Source organism: Mycteria americana, chromosome 3 (assembly GCF_035582795.1).
Source record: "Mycteria americana isolate JAX WOST 10 ecotype Jacksonville Zoo and Gardens chromosome 3, USCA_MyAme_1.0, whole genome shotgun sequence".
Lineage (NCBI taxonomy): Eukaryota > Metazoa > Chordata > Aves > Ciconiiformes > Ciconiidae > Mycteria > Mycteria americana.
In genome coordinates, this window is record NC_134367.1 from 59197256 (window position 1) to 59216970 (window position 19715).

A 19715-nucleotide genomic window follows, 5' to 3' on the forward strand; every position below is an offset into this window, starting at 1 on the left:
GCGAGAGGTTTCCACTGCTGGGGCTGCCTGAGCCTACCAGGAGGAAGAGGAGGAGGAAGGAGGGCGGGGGAGCGGCTGTGCCGCGGGCAGGAGGGAAGCCGCTCTCCGAGCGTGCACTGCGCTCAGCAGCAGCACCACCGCCGCCTGCCTCGCCTCGCCTCGCCTCGCCTCGCCTCCCCTCCCCGTCCCTCCCTCCTCCCCTCCTCCCCCCGCCTCCCCCGCCGCAGACGGCTGCGAGCCCGGATGGTTTGCGAGCGGAGTTGAGGGGGCAAACTTTGAAGCCCAGATGCCTCTGGGGCTGCGCGGCAGAGCGCGGCTGCTCCTGCAGGCACCTGCCGCCGCCCTCCCCCCGGCGCTGCCGCCCTCCGCGGGGGCGGCCGGCCCCGCTGCCGGCGGCCGCCGAGGCGGCGGGCGCTGCGGCCGCGGCTAGGGCGGGCAGGCGGGCGGGCGGGCGGCGGGCGCGCCCCCATGCGGGTCCCGGGCTGGGGCGCGCCGGCGGCGGCAGGCGGGAGCCGGGCGGCGGCCGGGCGGTGCTCTCCCGCCGCCTGAGTGGGCGCGGCGCGGCGCGGCGCGGGACGGCGGCGCGGGGTGCCGGGAGCCATGGGCTATTGCAGCGGCCGGTGCACGCTGGTGGCGGTGTGCGGCGCGCAGCTGGTGAGTGGCGGCGGGGGCGGCCCGCGGAGGAGGGGGGGAAGGCGGGAGGGAGGGAGGGGGCGGCGGGGCGGCTCCCCCGCTGCCCGGAGGGGGAGCCCGGGGAGCGGGGGGGGACAGCGCCCGCGCTTTGGGCGAGGAGGGGGGCGCGGGAGCCGGGATGGGGGAACGCGTGAGGTAGCAGGGTGGGAAACAGGGGCTGCGTTACAGGTAGTTTGGCGGGAGCTTTGCCAGGGAGGCTGCGGTGGGCGCACGGCGGAGTTGATGAACTCGGGCAGTTTTCCCGAGCGTTGGCTCAACTTGGTACCGGGTTTCCTCTGGCAGGCTGGTATTTGGCTGGCCTTATGAAACGCAGGGACGCGGCCGTGTCAGGGGTGATGCCTAGCTTGCAAACAGTTTGCCATACAGGTGTGCGTGTGAAGTTGTTATGCCTGAGCTTTTCTGCAGATGTGGCTTTTTTTTTGTTTTGTGGGGGGTTTTTTTGTTTGTTTGTTTGTTTTCTTGGGTCTTTTTGGTCGTTCAGACTCATTGGTCAGTGTACGTTAACATTGTATCATTATGTTGTTACGGAACTAAAACAATTATATATTTCTACTTACCTATAGAGGAGACATGTGGCAGCACTTGTAAGCTTAGCTACCAGCCAAACTAGACTGAGTTTAAAAAGTAGGCACTGAGATACAATAACAAAGAGACTGCCTAAAAATAGATCTGCTTAGCAAGACGGTTAGCCTGGGCAATTGTATTTTGGCACCTTAAAAGGGACTGGGTTTAAAGTTAAGAAACTAAAGAAATGTCCCTTTCTGTAATATATACATGGATTCTTTTATTGTTATCAAATCAGATGCTTGATGTATAGAATTCCTATGGATTTGGATGCAGTGACACACAGCTAAAGACCTATCGATGGCATATGCCCCATTTCTTATCTTCATTAGACCAAGTGTTTGTGTGATAGCAGAACAGGTGCTGGAAGCACCTTTGTTAAGCAGTTAACCTTATAGCAGGAAGGAAATAATTCATGTTACTCCATCCCTCTACCTCTTACTGAATAGTTTTGCTGAGAAAGTGTTAGTCGGTATCAATAGCAACCAGCGTTGTCGCCAATTCTTCTCCTGCAGACAGGTACTAAGAGAACTACAGAAGAAAAAACCCAGTAGATTTCAGGGACCAAAATCAGTAGAACAGTACATAGAAAAAGGGAGATGTGTTAGCAGATCGGAAATTCAAAATGCCTGTGGTCTTTCTATAGGTTGTAATCAACCCTTAATCCTTTTGTATTCTGGAAAACATTTTATTTGTATATGCTGTTCCCCACATAAGTTATCTGATTCTTTGTAGCTGGATGTATCTTATCAGATGTGATTTATTCATGCACGCTGTCTAAAAAAAGAATCTTGAATAGAAGTAGTGAATCTTGAGTGGAATGGTAGGAATGTAACCTTTTCCAGCAATTTGGAAACATAAAATTAATCACTGAAGTTCTTCAGATCCATTTAAGTTTCAGAGGCATACTTTTCATTTTTTTGCTGCAAAGGGAACTAAAAGTGGTTTAAATGGTACCTTTTACGGATAAAAGGTTGATTTTTTTTTTTTTTTAATGCATTCGACAAACAGGAGGTTATGGTGACTATGGAATGTGCTAAGAAGTTAAATTATTATTGTTTTGAAAATCTGTGAAGGAAAACATATTTAGTAACTCATGGTGACAAAAATACATGCAAAACTCATAGTAAAAACATCAACAGAAATGCCCTGTAGGAAGGTATCAGCAGGTGGATGAGCAGGTAAGCTGACATAGAGTTGTAGCATTACTGTAAGCTTTCTAAAAGTGATTGTAAACTACAGGGTCAAATATATATATTTTTTAAAAAGTAAATATTGTATCCTGGAGTAGCTTAAGCAAACTTATGACATATTTTCATAAACTGAAAGCAAACTTGGAAATTTTTCCTGAGCAAGAAAAGGACGTGCTAGCAGCCACATGAACCTCTGAATCACGCTTGGCCTATGTAATGACATTTAGATAGGTTCAAAGCAGGAATAATCACTTACGTGACAAAAAATAGTTGGGAATGGAAAAAATGATGTACTTTATTAAAATCGCTTGTCATGTTCCTTCATGTGCCACATACCATCAGATGAGAACAGGTCATGAGTTTGAAGTCAAGGAGACGTGACTCTTCTAAGCAGGCCTATGGGTGATTGATCAGTTGTCTCTGCTTTTTAGGTAAAGGCTACTTAAACGTGCAAATGCTGTCAAGATTCATCCTCGAATTAGCAGCCATGTTAATGCAGATGCAAATCAAAAACACAGGATGAAGAAGTTACCTGGCCTGAGGAGAGGGGCGTGGGAAGAGTTTCTACAATGATAACCATACTTAAAAAAAAAAATTGCATAAAACTTTTAACGTGAAGATCTTTTGTTACTGATACCTGGGTTTCAGTTTTAAAATGGTCATGTTTGAAGTAGAAAATATACTTTTGTTTGAGGAAAAAAGTTTGTAAAAAGAAAGTTTCCTCCATTTTTTAAAATGAAAATATTTTCTTCCATCTCTGCAAAGCTAGGGTGTGGTGATCTAATTGGTCTTTGTAGGCACTGTACAATAAATAATATTGAGGAATACTGCAGAGAAGTATTGCATATTGTACATACATAGTTGATGTAAGTGTCTACGAATGGGCAAAAAACGGTGGTTGTTTCAAATGCTCGTGTAGGAGTGGAGCTACATCAACTTGAGAGACCCTGTGCCATGAGATTTTCATAAATACATTTTAAATGCTTATGGCTAAGGCAACATACTGTACCATCAGATTATCAGAAAGCTCAAGGAATGTTTCTGCTCTCAAGGGCATACTGATCATTGCTCCCCTGCTTATTAACATACATATACCTTCCTGTTTGTGGTCTCATTTGTACTATGGAAAACAACCTTTGACAACTCATTTTCCTCTGCGTTTGTAGCCAATGAGAAGAATTAACAGCAAGTAAGAGCTAATTTTGCTGATGTTAGGAACAAGGCATTGCCTTCTGTATACAAAGCTAATTATCTCAAAATATCTTTTCCTTTTTTTAAGATGATAATTTTGGTCTCTCTTGTCCTTTGTCCTTCTGAAGAGAACCCTGGGCACAGGGGCTCTGATGTTTTTTTGTTGTATGTCAACCATCCTGGTTGCACTGAAAGAATTCTATGCTATTGCATTTTGTCCTTTAAACCTCTGTATTTTTGGATGTCTCCTTTTCTATTAATAGCTTATATCAGTAACACTAATATCTTGTTGCTTAGACTTTTTAATAGCAAGAGCAGCAAAGGTGAAACTGCCAAGATTATTGTGCTTTCTGGAAGGCTTCAAGAGCCCCATGGAAATCAGTTTGAAACTTTCTACGTGTCCTCTATTGCTGCTTGGGAAAACTCAGTGCAGTGGCAAAACAGTAAAAAGTACTGCTTGTTTTCAACTTAGAAGCTGTCTTCCCAAGTGCAGTGATGAAAGGACAACATTTCATAAGGAAACTTCAAGTCTCCAGAAATCACTGTCTTATTGTTTCTATCCATCAGGCAAAGATTGCCATACTCCCAAGGCTAATTAGATGACAGATAATTCAGCCTTTGCACTGCCTTCTCTCAGTTTCCATCTGAATTTACTGAATTTATTTATGTCATTCTTTTTGTACACTTTACCTGTTCTCTTTTTCTTTTTTTTTTAAAAAGTAAATTGTGATACAGTTCAGATATTCCAGCTAAGTATTAAACATTATATAAAATTTGTAAACAAGTTGCATATATACCAAGGTTCAGCTAGTGATTCTGGAGTATTCAGTCTGATGCTCTAAAGAAGCAGGTATTATAATGGGTAAAAACTCCCCAATTTCTGAAAATTGGTGTCTTTCACAGGCATCGATTTATGACATTTGCAGTCTCTCCTTTTCCTCACTAACACCTCTCTGTTTGGGGCATAAGCGCGCTGACACACAACCTGGCTGTATCTCTCTGCGACCTCTTCCAGTGACAATTCTGGCTGAAACCACTGTCCGAGGCGTGTCGTTGTAGCCAAGCAGAATTACAAAGGCACCTGTGTTTGGTTGCTTTTGCTGACATAGGCCCAATCTTTATCTTTGCTTTGAGCTAATGAGAAAAATGATTGAAACGCTAACAGCTTGTATGGAAATGTCCTTGTTCCATGCTTTTTCCGCAAATGAACAACGTGAATTCAGGGAAAAGTCAAATACTGTATTTCAAAAACTGTATCAGCTGAGGTAATTTCAATACTTATCTGTGATACCAGTGTCCATAAACACATGTTTAGTTACCTTGTGGCACATGAAGGCACATATTTGATCTGTGGCAAATAAAGTGGGGGAGCCACTCAAACCCAGGAAATGAATTGCATACGAACCGGGAAGTAGTATCTACCGTATGTCTTCTGTAACTTCTTCCAGTGTCATGAGAGATGCCCATACTCTGTATGGCATACCTGATATAAGAATGAGGAGTGTTCTGCTCTCTTCCAGTTCTCACATGCATTATAAAACAACAGTACATGTAACTACAGAGAACAGAGCTTGGTTCTTAGATGAAAAAGTCTGCCTTAGTGATCAGTCCTGTAAAGTTTTGGTTTGCCTTTTTTAAACATGAATAGCAAACATTCTTATGCTCATTCAAACACTTCAAGAATGGTGATCTTGGCAAGTTCTAGTCTATATCACAAATCTACCTACAAGGTTTAGCACAATTTAATACCATGAATATCCTCACTTGGGGAAAAACTCATGTTTTAACAGTTTGTAGATTGACTTGTCTCTGGACCTTCAGGGAGCGAGGTTTGCTAGGTTAGAGCTGAGGTCCCTCTGAGAGCAAAGTGAAGGCATTCACACCAGATACTCCCTAGGATTAGCTACTCTGCAGTTTTATGTAGTAAATAACATCTTTTTGTTAATATAGGCTCTTATATCACGCTTATCATCAGGGTACTTTCCAATAGCACACCAAACCATGTAACTAGGGTATGTGGCATGTTTGGTTTTTTTCATTTTTTCTATAGGGAAGCGGTAGTGAAATTTTTGGTGTTTGCTTTCAATTGCTGGGTTTTGGGGAGGGTTGTTTTTTCTTTGTGTGTGTGTTTTAATTGTGTTTCATTGTCACTGTTGCCAATGATTTTCAATAGCAGCTTTAGCAGAGAAGTGTCTCCAATAGAAAATTCTGATGACATGTACATGTTCCTACATTTTCTGCTAGCAAAAGGGGAATTAGACGTGGGCTTTCCATGTGGAATGGAAAGTGATGTTGTTACTGCTCTTAGCCTGTGGATCTGTAGGTTTATCAATCTAGAAAGAGAGTAGAAAGAATTGGTTTCTGTGTTTTGGGTAGTACTTATGTTTAAGTACTACCTTTGAAATTGTGACTACGTCAACAACTTGTGTCTGTGCCTTCTGTAAAGTTCTGCTTCTTGCTTTGTTTCAATTTTGATAGGGAAGAAAGTGAAAGTCTTAGTTTTATTGTATCCAAAAACATTGTGATCCTACTAGCAATGAAAAGGAAGCAGTCCTGTGAATAGCAGACTTTTCAGCAGATGTATGTTTGAAAACTATTGTATAACACTAAGGAGTAGATTTTGAGGTGTTGCTGGGAATACATAAAACAAGGACTTGATCATCAATTCAGAGAGCTAACATCTTTTGTTGCTATGAAAGAAATATGTAGCGACCTTTTTAGGTTTAAGTGAGACCTTGGTAGAAAAGTAAACAGTCTTTTTCTATTCTGTTTTTGAGATAAAATACTGAGGGTTCATAACCAAACTGGTTTGTTTCTGATAACTTGAGGTCAAAAATAGTGATGCATACAAAAAATGGATGCCAGAGGTAACAGTCCATTATATAATTCAATTTTGGTGGCTTGACGTTCACTATGAATGGTACAGTGTTATTTTTCATAGAAGTGTGAATGAATAATAATTGTGAATAGCCAATCATACACGTCAAGAAAAGCAGAGTATGTTGTTTTAAGTTACAGGGGTAAAAGATTTCAAACCAGCTTAATAGCGAGTTTAATTCACTACTTTTTGAAGCTGAACTTCTTCAGAGTTCAGTGAGCAGACTCAACATTCAGATACTGTGATGATGGGTAGGAGGGAAAGGGTTAAATAGATTGAGAGCAGAGGAGTTGAATAAACTACCTGAATATAGGGACCTAGAATACCTAGTGAAGTTACTCTTCTTGTATAGCCATGAGGCAAATCTTTGACAGTAGGAATTAATTTCATATTGACAGAGATTTGAGCTAGCACCTTGAATGATGAGCAGCAGGGTGGGTTTTTTTTTTTCTTTTTCTGTTTCTTTACAAAAAGGACTAAGTAAGCTTTTTTAAAAGACATTAAAAACTCTCTGTAGTCAGTCTATAGTCAGTGGGGAGAAATCTCTCATTCTGTAGTCGACAGAAAGGAACAGGCTCCATTCAGAATGGTTCAAAGCAGAAACATAAAGTTTTGAGTTGGGAGTGACTTTACTGTCCCACGCTGAGCTGTGGGATGTAGACAATGCAAGTACAGCAGATGAGGTTTGTAAACAAGTACTTGGTGACTTGTTCCAGGAAAGAATCTAAATCCATTTGAGGTCTTCTCAATGTTCTGGTGCATCCAATGACGTGGGTCTCAACATCTAGTTTCAGTTAGCATGAAGTTTTGAGAAACTTCCCTGGGCTTAAGGACTGGTGAGATTCAGCCAGTGTCTGCTCTGGAGGCTGATGTCAGTGCCCAGTGAACTACCTGGGTATCCCCATACACTCCAAACTGCCTTTTTGGTCCCATGGTTCCACCGAGTTCAAGAGATTATCCCAGGTGTACAATGCTGAAAGAGACAGCTATGCCCAATGACATTTTATAAGAAAAGGCGTGTCAGAAATCTTGAATGCCTACAGGATTTATGGTTCTGAATTTAAGTGGCATTTAGTGGAGAATAACAATAGTGAGTATTTTCATATTTAGGTGGGGACAAGGGTATTGATGGTCTGACTAAATCAGAATAATCTCTTTAGGCTCCTCTGCAGTCAGAAGAGGGACTCCTTCAGGGGGCAGGTCAGGGTGCCTAACGCTGTTGCTTGCCCTAAACTGCCCTTTAGAGTTGCGTCTTAAGTAAAGTGGTCCTTCAGCTTAAGTAGGCTTTTTGGGAGGGGCAGGGAGAGAAGAAACCACAGACCCATTGTATGCTGTTTTGCCATCCATAGTACTTGCTATTTACATTTTCCTCCCTCTTGCATTTTCACGAGTCATTTTACCGAGGACTTCTTGATTTTAAGGATGACTGTGACCTACAGATTGAGAAATACTGTTTTGGAAAGGTGTTTGTCTCTTCATTGACTGCAGAAGGAAACTAAGGAGCTTGGTTTCACCAGAGCAACGTCAGCTTTTGTGCATACATCCCTGTCGTACTTTAACTCCAGTCGGCAACTAAACACCACACAGCCACTCACTCACCCTCCCCACCTCCCTGGTGGGATGGGGGAGAGAATCAGAAAAAAACCCAGTAAAACCTGTGGGTTGAGATAAAGACAGTTTAATAGGACAGCAAAGGAAGAGAAAATAATAATAATGATAAAATAATATACAAAACAAGTGATACACAATGCAATTGCTCACCACCTGCTGCCTGATGCCCAGCCCGTCCCTGAGCAGCAATCGCTGCCCCCCGGCCAACTCCCCCCGGTTTCTATACTGAGCATGACGCCCTATGGTATGGAATAGCCCTTTGGCCAGTGTGGGTCAGCTGTCCTGGCTGTGCCCCCTCCCAGCTTCTTGTGCACCTGGCAGAGCATGCGAAGCTGAAAAGTCCTTGACCAGTGTAAGCACTGCTCAGCAACAGGTAAACCATCAGTGTGTTGTCAACATTATTCTCTTCCTAAATCCAAAACGCAGCACTATACCAGCTACTAGGAAGAAAACTAACTCTATTCCCACTGAAACCAGGACACTCCTTTAAGATCTCCTAAAAAAAAAAAAAAAAAAAGCTAAAATCAAATGGATAAAACCAATTTGTGCTCACTTTGGGTTTTGAGTCATTTTCTGTAGCTTCCAACAGGAGTGAGGAAGACAGGGACCACTGTAAATAATGTGTGATCATAAAGAGTACGCTGAAAGCACAATAATTTTAAAGCATCAAATAGATTATTGTCATCCAGATTAATCTTCATTTATTTTATTATTATGGTGAGTGAAAGAGAGGGGCCATTGAGTGCTACCTGACTTGTAAAGTAGAATGGACACAGTAGCTGAAATGACATTTTCTTGCCCCTGTGGCAAATAAACATTTCACAGTTTGTTATTTTATCCCCTCTCCTCAGATGTACATGTACCAGCTGGACGGCATCTGAGAATTGTTTCAGCATTTTATCATTCTATAACCCTCTGATAGAAATGACATTTAGAAGAAAAATTACTGATTTCTGTGTTCACTAAAAAGTAAACATGCATAGCTAATAGTTCTATTCACCACAGATCATACTTATGCATTTTTAATAAAAACTTGATTTTAATTCATACATAACTTATGAGAAATGTTTATCAGTTTAGAGCTCTGCTGATTCCCTCTTAAATGTTTACATATATCTGGATACCTTGAAAATGTCTTTCATTTGAGGCTCAGATTTACCTTTTATATACAAACTTGCTTCTCTGCTATGTAATCTCTCATCTATGTAATGATGTAATGTATATAAGAAATGCTGATTATTGTACTGATTGCTAAAATCAGTAAAAGTACCATTTATATGATGTAAATGAATCTCAGATTTTCCTATGCTTTTGCAGTAATAGCTTCCTAACATTGGGGTTTGGGTTTTTTTTTTCCCTGATTTTTTTTTTTCTCAGTTGGGACGTTAGGCTGCATCTGTAGTGGCAAGTCACCAGTTACGTGTAACCGGCAAGTTACCAGTTATGTGAATGGGAATAGGAAAAGTCTGTCATATCCTATATTCATACCATAACAGATTGAGGTCTGGTTCCTCACCCTTCTTTTCTTATGAAGGAATTCTCATTAGTAGAGTTTTGTACAGAAGGCAGCATATGAGGTTAATTCTATTATTTCTGAGAGGCATGTTGAAATGATGATGCCTGTCATGTTTATACATCACATCACCTTTCAGAAGGCAAAAATGCAGGACTATTTGCAGATGGTGGGAGAGAGATTCGTGCTATCTCATTTAAGCCTGTAATGAATAGGCTCTGAACCACCTTCTGGAGGTGGCTGCCTCTTTCCATTGACTATAATAGGGATCCTTGAGTTGCTGCCCAGTTGGGAATGAAACTCCAGCCTCTCTTCTGCATGCACCTTTATTTATTTCATTATATAGTTAAGCCTGCTCATCTCTGATGGTATCTTTGTACTAAAGAAGAGAGGATAGACTGTGAAACTCTTATTTTGTAGAATTTAGGCAGATAAACGTGAGTGGTGCATAACATTTCTTCTGGATGAATGGAAGTCGTGCTAGAGGCCTAGAACAAGGGTCAGAGGGCTGCCCCTGTTCACCTTGAATAATGTTTACTGTCTCTGAGTGATCTCACAGTAGTGAATGAAATTGGTCTACACGAACGAGATGGTATTACGAGATAGAGGGTCTTGAATCTGAGGTACTGACTAATATTTGTGTAAGAAAGCTTAACTGTCTTAAGGAAATTATGTAATTCCTTTCCAGGTGACTCACACCATGGGTCAATTTACTAATTAAAAATTCCTTTAAACTTCTTCATAGACGGACTACTAATTGCCCTCAACAAGTTTATTCTTCTCGTTTGAAGATAAAAAGCTTTTGTGAGGAAAGGAAGATAGATGCTATGATGTCTTTAGAACAATGCATGGATCTTTGAAAAGCCATTCTTCAATAATTAAACAAAATGTGAAGTTTGCAAATTTTTGGCATGACCAACAATGGCCCAGCATTTTTCATTATCCTCTGGTCACCATCTCTGCAGCAGGCTGTTCTATTACAGAGCACAGAAACAAAAGGAGAAAAAAGCCTGTTGTGTGTCACTGCTGCCTTCACAAAGCCACAGATACATTAAACTCAAGATACTGTTCATTGTGTGCTTGAGCCACCAGTGACAAAGGTGCTGTGAGTACCACTGAATATCAGGCAGTCATATGTCATTACATCACTGTTCAAATTGGCAGAGCAAATGACAGTAAAACAAATGAAAACATTAGCAGCTAAAGGAATGCAAAAGAATAAGAGACTTGTCTGAAAAAAAGAATGGAAAATATGGATGTTATTTTTGCCATTAGCTATAAAGTTGATTTTCCCTTTTTTCTTTCTTTTTTAAAATTTATTTTTAACTTCTTGGCCACGCCCATCTCATGCCCTTGAGGCCAGCTAGCTTTTATTTTCTTTGACACTAGTAGCAGTCACAGGCAGTGACAGCAGCTGGTAACAAGCCAGATGATGGCACTGGTAGTGTTACCGTAAGACATGGGCTTCAGTGTATCCTGAAAACAAAGTTCATTGTCTTGGATTTTGTCAGACTGGCTTTCCTGAGTGTGGAGCTGGCAGTAAATTTGGTACTTGCAGAGGGAAAACCACAACAAACTGGAGCTGGATGCAGTATTCAGCAATATACCTAGTAATGCCTGTTTGTGGTCCTGGCAACCTCTCAGAATATTTAGAGGGGCTGCTGTCTAGTACGATCTTTTTTTTTTTTCTTTCTTTTTTTTAAATGAAAGCCATCACCCAGGGGTACGGTCATAATGGCAGGTACAGAAGAAAGTTGTTGGCCTCAGCCGCTGGAAGAGATGGTGCCTGTTCTGCATCGTGCTAAACTGTGCTTTTTCAGATGCATAATAAAAGTTATTTATGGGCACTGATAAAGTGGTATCTGTTGTATAATATCACAGATAGGCATAAGGACAATAACAAAAGGCAGCTGGTTTAGTAAGCTCTATTTGCTGCAGAAATGTGCTGTTCTTTGCGAATTGAAATAAAAAAAGTGGGGGGAGAATGTCGTGTTTTTTTCTGGTTCCTGGCATTTGCAATCATTCTTGCTTTGCAGTGTGCTTATAAAGACAATTATGTGGGTCCCATGTCAGTATTATATTTGTCATGACTAGCGCCTTATTAGAGGACAGCTGCTCCTCTCTGCCCAGCACATATACTAACTACCACTGACAATAATAGAAGTTATGAGTGTAACCCTCCTCTGCGTTACACCGATGGGGGATGCTGGAGCTCTCATGGTTTCAGTTAATTAACTCAGGTGTAAAACCAGGAATGAAGCAGTGATGGATCTGGGACTATTCACCTGCTTGTTCAGAGTGCAGTGCCTTTAAGGAGGCTTTGAACTTCCAGCAATTATTACTTGGCCCTTGTAACAGGTAAGAAAGGTGCTGTCCAAATGCACATCTGAGTCTCTCAGATCATGCTGAGTTCCTTGACTAGAAGGCCACATATTCAGGTCCCCATCAGCCTAGAGCAGCCACAAGGAAGATTGGTGTGCAGGGGATATTTCCAAGTTGTAAGCATTTTATGGTAACTCCTCGGTCTCTCTCTCTAATTCCATCAGGATTAAAAAAGGGGTGACCGGCAGATTTCTCCAAAGCTCCTCAGATGCCGTAATGGTGCTTTGGCTGCTGTCACTTCTGCTGAGAACAGGACCGATTTGGAACAAAGAAAAATATAGAAGTGGCACAGTGCCATCATAATGCCGTTAAGAGCTAATGTAAACTCAGCTGGAGAAAACCATTTGCAATGAACAAGGTTTGTTGGCCATGCCAAACCCAAGAACACATTCTCAAGAACCACCTCTTGGCATTTTAGCTATTGTAATGAGTGTACATCCTTAACCACTTGCTTCTCTCAGCTCAGATCTGCATAGTGGGCAGCTCAGACTGGCTTAGGGAATGTAAACCCGTGCCTCTATGTTCATGTAGGTTTCTCTTTTCTTGCTGTTTTTTGTTTGCTTTTCAAAATTTGAATAAATTAGAAGTTCTGCAGTATTTGGTGTGACTAATTGGATTTCTGGGTGAGCACAAGCCCTGACTTTTTTTGGAAGGTGAAAACTATTAGTCTTAAAACTGCAGTATCTATTCCAGTTTCCTTACTAATTTAAGACAAGACAGTTATACAAAGCTACAGTGATGAATGGATTGAACAGTTAATATTTGACATTTCATTTTATGATTATACCATTTAAAAATAGCTGGCTTTTGACACACTGCTAGTATGTTTTTATATGAATTAGAAAACCTAGATTTATAGTAAGTTACGTGTTACTTTTCAGTTTGAGGTCTCTGGAGAATGACTGTACTGAAGATCCTAGCTGCTCTGATGGTCGATGCAAGTATGGACACATTCAATAAAGATGGCTCGGGGAGGTGGGGGCGTTCCTTTACCCTCACAGCTGGACTGGTCAGGTGATTGAGAGAGAAATGTGGAATAACATCACAGTCAGTGGTAAACTTAAAAAAAAAAAAAAGTTTTTAATTGTCTGAGATATTTTAAATCTCTGTAAAAGTGAAAACTGGTGATACCAATGAGTGCCAGAAGAATCCTTTAGAACAGCCCTCTCTGAGGCAGTTTGGAAGGTATGTCTGTCATAACTGGAATATATGGGAGATGCAGACCTTGTATTTTAACCTCTCCAGATCTCAGGAGAACTTGATTCCAATCTCTGCACCCTGGGCCTGTGTGCACAATTTAGGACAAGATTTTGTCTGCTCTCATAGATGTCTCCCTGTGTTGGTAGTGCCCAGCTGTGGCTGGGATCTGGGGGAGACTGACGAGCACATACTCAGTGTCCTCCATGTAAGCTGTGAATGGTGGCATCCAGGGGGCCGAGCCATGCTGGCACCATTCCTACACCATCACAGCGATGGCCACTGAGTTGGCCACGTTCTTGCAGTGTTAAGTGATTTCACAGTGGATTGCATAAATTTCTCACACACATAATCCAGTAGGAAGGTGGAGGAGAAGGTTTGTGCTCATGCAGAGACCTGAGACTCTGGCACTGGGTTGTCTCTGGTCTTCTTCAGCGGAGCGATGTAGCTTAGAGCTTTTATCCCATTTATTTTGAAGATGTGAAATTTGTTGGGAGGAGTGTGCTGAGGTGTGCTTGCGGAGGGAAGGGATGGGTAATCTTCCAGGAGCATTTCCATGTAAAGCGTCAACTTGCGGTTGTGAGGAACTTGTCTTGATGAATGATGTGGTCCCTGGCAGTTCTGTCTTCCTAATTGTGCAGATCTGTCCTAGAGTGGCGTGGCTTTGTGCTGCCTCTTATGTAAGGTTCAACCTAGACCCAAATGATCAGTGTGCGATGGTGAGTAGCTATGCAGTTCTACTAAAAGTATCGTGCTCTACATCATAGCCATCCTAGAACTTGTATAAGGTCAGTATGCTAATGCAGCCACCTGAATCCCTTTAGAACATCAAATTTGATAGAGATAAAATGTGCTTAGTGAATATTTTTTAAAAGGTCAGAAAGTAAAGATTATTTATTTACTTCAATTGAAATTCAGCAGGTCTTAGGTTAAGGTGAGGGACAAAGAAAATAAATCTCTAGAATTATGTTATACTTGACAGAATATTGATCAATAATTGTCTCAGCAGGAGATGATGGTGAGCTGAAAAGTAGTTTTACAAATTTACATAAATATTTCTGATTGGCACTTCTTTTTGTTACATTGCTGTCGCGGAGGTGCACAAAGTCAAGTTAAGCAGGTGATGAAACCAAAAAATAAGATTTATTCTAATCAACAGTTTTGGTACTCCAATGAACATTTGTAAACCACAGGTTCAGGATGCCAATGGAAATCAATACTACACAACATATGTGGTCATATATGGCCATGCCAGTTCCATATTGGCTGAGGGCTCCATCTACCACCAGCTGTGTACGTGACAACAGTCACAGTAAGGGCGTAAAGGTATGAAAGGTGAGAGCGCGAAAGTAAGGGCATGAAGAGAATGAGCAGCCGCTATGTTAAAGCCCTGGTCTCTGTCAGGATCGGTGCATCTGCCACACAGTCCACCCCATGACTACAGTCATGATTCAGCTGGTTTCCTTGGAGTGGTGCTGCAGTCACCTCTTGCCTCCAAAGTTAAAAGGGAGCACAGTCTCGGTGAGCTTAATGCTCATCATGGATCATCATTCCTCAATCATTCTAGGGTTGAACGGGGGCATCCAACACACAAACGGGTTTTGAAGGGGCATACTCCACCGTTAGCACAGACGTCACTACTGTGCGCTTAATACAGCTTGTCGCAATACAGATCACAGTAACTACAACTACAACCATTATTAAAGATTGGAGGAGGCTAGTTAGCCACCCTGACAGGGAAAACCCAAACATATCAAAAACCTTCCTCAACCAGCTAGTCCCCAGTGCAGCAATGATTGCCTCTGAGTCTCTTGCCACTTTCTTAATTTTGTTGATCTGATCCTGAAGTGGCATTAACATGTTCGGGATGGGAACACAGCATTCGTCTGTTGTCAGGTGCAGGATGCCCCATACACCCTTTTCTTTTAGTAACTTTAGGTCCAATACGGCTCAGTTTTGAACGGTCATTTTACTGGCATGTTGCAATTGTTGGTTCAAGAGCCCCAGACTATCAGACATAGTGTTGGCTAAGGCTGATACATGAAGACCTACTTCTAGATTGGCCTGCTGGTTTTGTATTGGAGTGATTCCTAACCTGAATAGTGATTCCGTTCACCATCCAAGTCATTTTATTCCATCTTTCCATCCATCTTGCCCACTTCTTGGAGAACAATCCCACCATTTATATGGCATGGGTCCTTCTCGATAGATAGGACAAAGAGCAAGTACAGCAAGAGTACGAACTAGTCCAGGAACAGTAGGATACAAACGAGAATATAAATGGCCATCGGAACAAGCCCATACTAAATTATGAGGTCTGGTAACAGGAGAAGTTTTACACAACTCCTTTTTACGACGACCTGGGACACATCCTTTGCCAGCTCCTGAGCTAGGATCAATTATGTTTGTCTTATTTCCTTCTGGGCAATTCAAGGCAGAAGGTCATGAGTAATTAATATTGCTACACAGGCAACCTTGAATTAAGGCTTCTTGGGTAGGAGCATATAACCGTAACAATGACATTTTATCTATATCTTCACATCCAGTTTGTATTTGCATATCCCAAAGTGGGGATTTCCTTGGTGGGGGTGTTCTTGTTTTGTTTCCGTCCCAGCCAGGACCATAAGCGGTCCATAAACAATTATATGGACGTCCTGTGTTGGTCTGTTGGTTGCACACCTTGGGACGATCATTACTATCCCCTTCTGGGTGTTTGATACACCACGAGGCATTTAATGGCTTTGTGTATTGTAGGGAGTGATCATCAGTGTGTTGGACTTCACCTATGGTAGCTCCTCACAGAATGCCAGGACAAGGTACCGTTTGGCTTCCTCCAATAATTATGTATAATTATATAATTCCAGCACGTAGCCCAAATTGATGTGCTGTTAAGCATATCCTTTATCCATCCTGCAGTGGCTTGTGTGTTGCCTGAACTAGAATGTCCCCAAGAACAAGATTCAAACCTGTTTCCCCAACTCCAAGTATAATTATTATTATTCTTCCATGTAAGCTCAAGAGCTAGTGAGATATTAATATCCTGCTCAAAGATTGGCAAAGGATCTTCTGCTGATTTAGGGCTGGGAAAACAAACTGTAACCGAAGTCACATTCATCATCCAGGCAAACCCTACTAGCATTTTTCCACTACATTGTTGTCCAGGCCTTGCTCATCTTCAAAGTCTGATGTTGCTCTGGTTGCCAGGAGGGACAGGATGATGATAGCTGTCCACCCCATCGTTTTCCTGGAAGAGAAAAGGAAACTAAACCTCAGCCTTTGGGTGAAGCTGGGGTAAGAGTTAAAAATCAGGAATTATCCATTGAGAACTGATACGGTGGCTCTTCCCACTCCCAACCAGAGCTTTCAAAAAATCATCCAAAAGCATCCAAAAAATAAGATTCAATCAACAGCATTTTGGTACTCTAGTGAACATTTGTAAACCACAGGTTCAGGATGCCAATGGAAATCAATACTACACAACTGACTTAAGAATTCCTAAACTTTAGAATGACGACCCAAGATGCATAATCACTCACCTAGTAAGATGAGGGTGCTCAACCTTGAGGAGTTTCCTTGGGTGGCATCCTGACCCCAGGGGAGAGTCTCTGACTGCAGACCCACTGCTCGAAGGAGGGCTGACTCCATTTGCCCTGTGGCAGGGCTCCACTTATACCCTGGTTGAATCTGACCTGTGGTCATATATGGCCATGCCAGTTCCATATTGGCTGAGGGCTCCATCTACCACCAGCTGTGTATGTGACAACAGTCACGGTAAGGGCATGAGGGCGCAAAAGTAAGGGCATGAAGAGAATGATCAGCCGCTATGTTAAAGCCCCGGTCTCTGTCAGGACGGGTGAACCTGCCACAACTGCTCTGCCTAGATTTTTGTTCCACACTTTGTCTCCACAGTACTGTTTCAAGAATGTTAGACTATCCTCATTTTTTATTAAAAATAGGTTAGAAAATTATGTCTTTCAGTTAATGTTCCTACAGCGTAAGAAAATAAATACTTGCTTGGACAGTATCAGCTTACTAATTTCATGAAGAAGAGTGTTTTACACTGTGGTGGTTTTACTGGATACCCCACACTGTGAGTAGTGCTACTATAAGGGAGTCGGCCTTGGAAAGGGAAAGCACTTTCCATAGGCATTTACTAATCATTTAGGGAAGATGTGTGTCTATGAAGTTTTTCTAACAAGAATACTCGTATTTGCAAAATATCATACAGTTATTTTCTTTTGTAACCCCTTTCTTCTTGTGTCTACTTTACAGTCTCCCTATGATTGCAGAAGTAATACAAGCTCTTTCACTAGCCAGCTAGCATAATCTTAAAGTAGGTATTTCTAGTGCGTGTTATTGGAGATCTGTGTCATTTTCTGTATCTCTTTCTTTATTTGCTGCCATATTTTCCCATCCATGCAAGCACCTGGGAGGAATTCCCACCCGGTACCTCAGTGCCTGTGCTGCCTATCAAGATGATGGAGGCAGGCCCGTGCCTCTAGGGGGGGAATTCACTGCTCTTTGTTAGCATTTAGTAAACTTCACTTAGGTGCTCTAAATCATGCTCTGGAAGAACCAGTATTTCTACCAACTTGATACAGAATACCGGGTCCTAAATTAGGTGCCTAGAGTACACAGAATACCTATGCTTTTTCTACCCCCATGCACATCTGGTGTATACTTCTTTGTGCTAAGTATAGAGTAGGTTAAAATATGGACAAAACGTTTTTTTTTTTTTTTTTTTTTTTTTTTACTTATTCCTGTTTTTTTTTTTTTCTCTTTTTCCCCCCTCTATATTTGCTTGCAATGCCTTAATCTTTGTAATCAGCTGTGCAATAGCACAGACAAGCTCTCCTCATTAGGGAGCCCATGATTTGCCTGGACCAGCTGTAGGGCCCTAGTCTCTTTTGGTGGCATGCTGACAGAGGATCTGGAGAATAAAAGAGTCCTTTGCAGGGGCTGTTATCACTTATCCTGGCAGATGCACTGCATGATGGAGTGTGCTGCTTCTGAAACAGGCCAGGTCTAAAGCAAAGTAGAGTTGAAAGTTAGATACTCACACAGTTCTCCCCTGCCCCTTCCACACGCATGCGCATGTGCACACACACACTCTGCCATAACCAGATTTGTTAAATTATGGCATCTCCTTATGGATCCGCACAATACATCAAGAAAAAACAAACAAAAAAGAGGCTATTTCTTCAGGCTTGCTTATGTAATAAGATGGATATAATTGTAAACAGGAAAGCTGTAAAATAGAGTTAATAAAATTCATCCTTATAAGGACTATTTACTCTCATAATGGTGACTGAGTCTCTGCTTTTCAAGAGCTGACAGGCACTAACGGAGTATGCGAGAATGGTTTTCTTTCATACCCTGTTTTGTCACTGTTCATATCTTTTCACTACTCGGGTCCTACTTGTGCTACTTCCTTGAAATGACTTGGTAGTAAGAAGAGGGAGATAGAGCCACTGCTTAGTTATTTGTTGTATTAGCTTGCCTTCTGCTGCTGCTATGAGGAATATTGCTTATATAGCTATAAACTAAGCTATATAAGCAGCAATAATTCCCTATTAAGTAGCTACTAATAAACATGAAATATTTCTGGAAGAATCACTCTTTCTGCTTCTTTTATATGTTATTGAGGCTTCATGAATCTTCTTGGTTGCAGTTAGTCAGTGATCTGTTTGGTGACAAGGCAATGTCTAGCCAAACAAATCCACCTACATTTCACTGGACTATCATCTTTATTCCCGTAGGTGATTGTGGTTAAAAATGTGAGGGAATATCAGTACTGTTGCAGCAAAACAGGAGAAAAAGAGGTAGAGAGGTTCCCCAAAAATACTGCGTGTCTTGGGGAAATGCATCCTTAGTGAAAGAAAATCCATTGACAATAAGTGAATGGAATGACAGTAACGCTTATTGAATTCAAGAAGTGCAGTTAGGAAAATAAGAACTGGTCTCTGCCATAGTGACAGAACCATCATGAGATGTGGGGATGAAGGAATGGGGAGAAGAGATGGAGGGGAGTGAAAGGAAAGAAAATACATTACAGATGGGACTGATTTTGAATTTTGGGAATTTAATTTCACAGGGATGTCTTTCTCTTAGACCAACCTCTTTTTATACTGCTCTGAAATCCAAAAGGTCGAAATGAATAACAGTTTTTCAGGGATTCATGGTTCAGATGAGATAAAGAGGTTGAAGGAAGCATGCCAGTTTGAAACATTTATTCGATAGGTGTATACATATACAGGAAATGTATGTGTGTTTATCTAACAGGAAAAAATGGGTATGTCTCAGTGATGTGTAAAGATGTCATATTTGACATCAAATTCATATTTAAAGCAGTGATGTGTCAGGTACTGCAGGTGTACTGCAGTGCATACATGATGACACTCAATATATCATAGAACTGGGGACTTTCAAAGAAAAATTCACATACCTACAGCTTGAGTTGGAGAACTGGGCTTCTTGGGGAAAAGATTAGTAG

At 41.8% G+C, this 19715-nt stretch overlaps 1 protein-coding gene across 2 annotated transcripts in view; it reads left to right on the forward strand.

Moving 5' to 3' along the window:
* The first annotated feature begins 382 nt into the window (after window positions 1–382).
* NKAIN2 (sodium/potassium transporting ATPase interacting 2) overlaps window positions 383–19715 on the forward strand; it is a 568958-nt gene continuing 549625 nt past the window's right edge. For both annotated transcript variants that reach the window (XM_075498664.1, XM_075498665.1), the window contains exon 1: window positions 383–654. In XM_075498664.1, the coding sequence (XP_075354779.1) occupies window positions 601–654 (54 nt within the window). In that variant the 5' untranslated portion in view covers window positions 383–600. The remainder of the gene's footprint in view (window positions 655–19715) is intronic.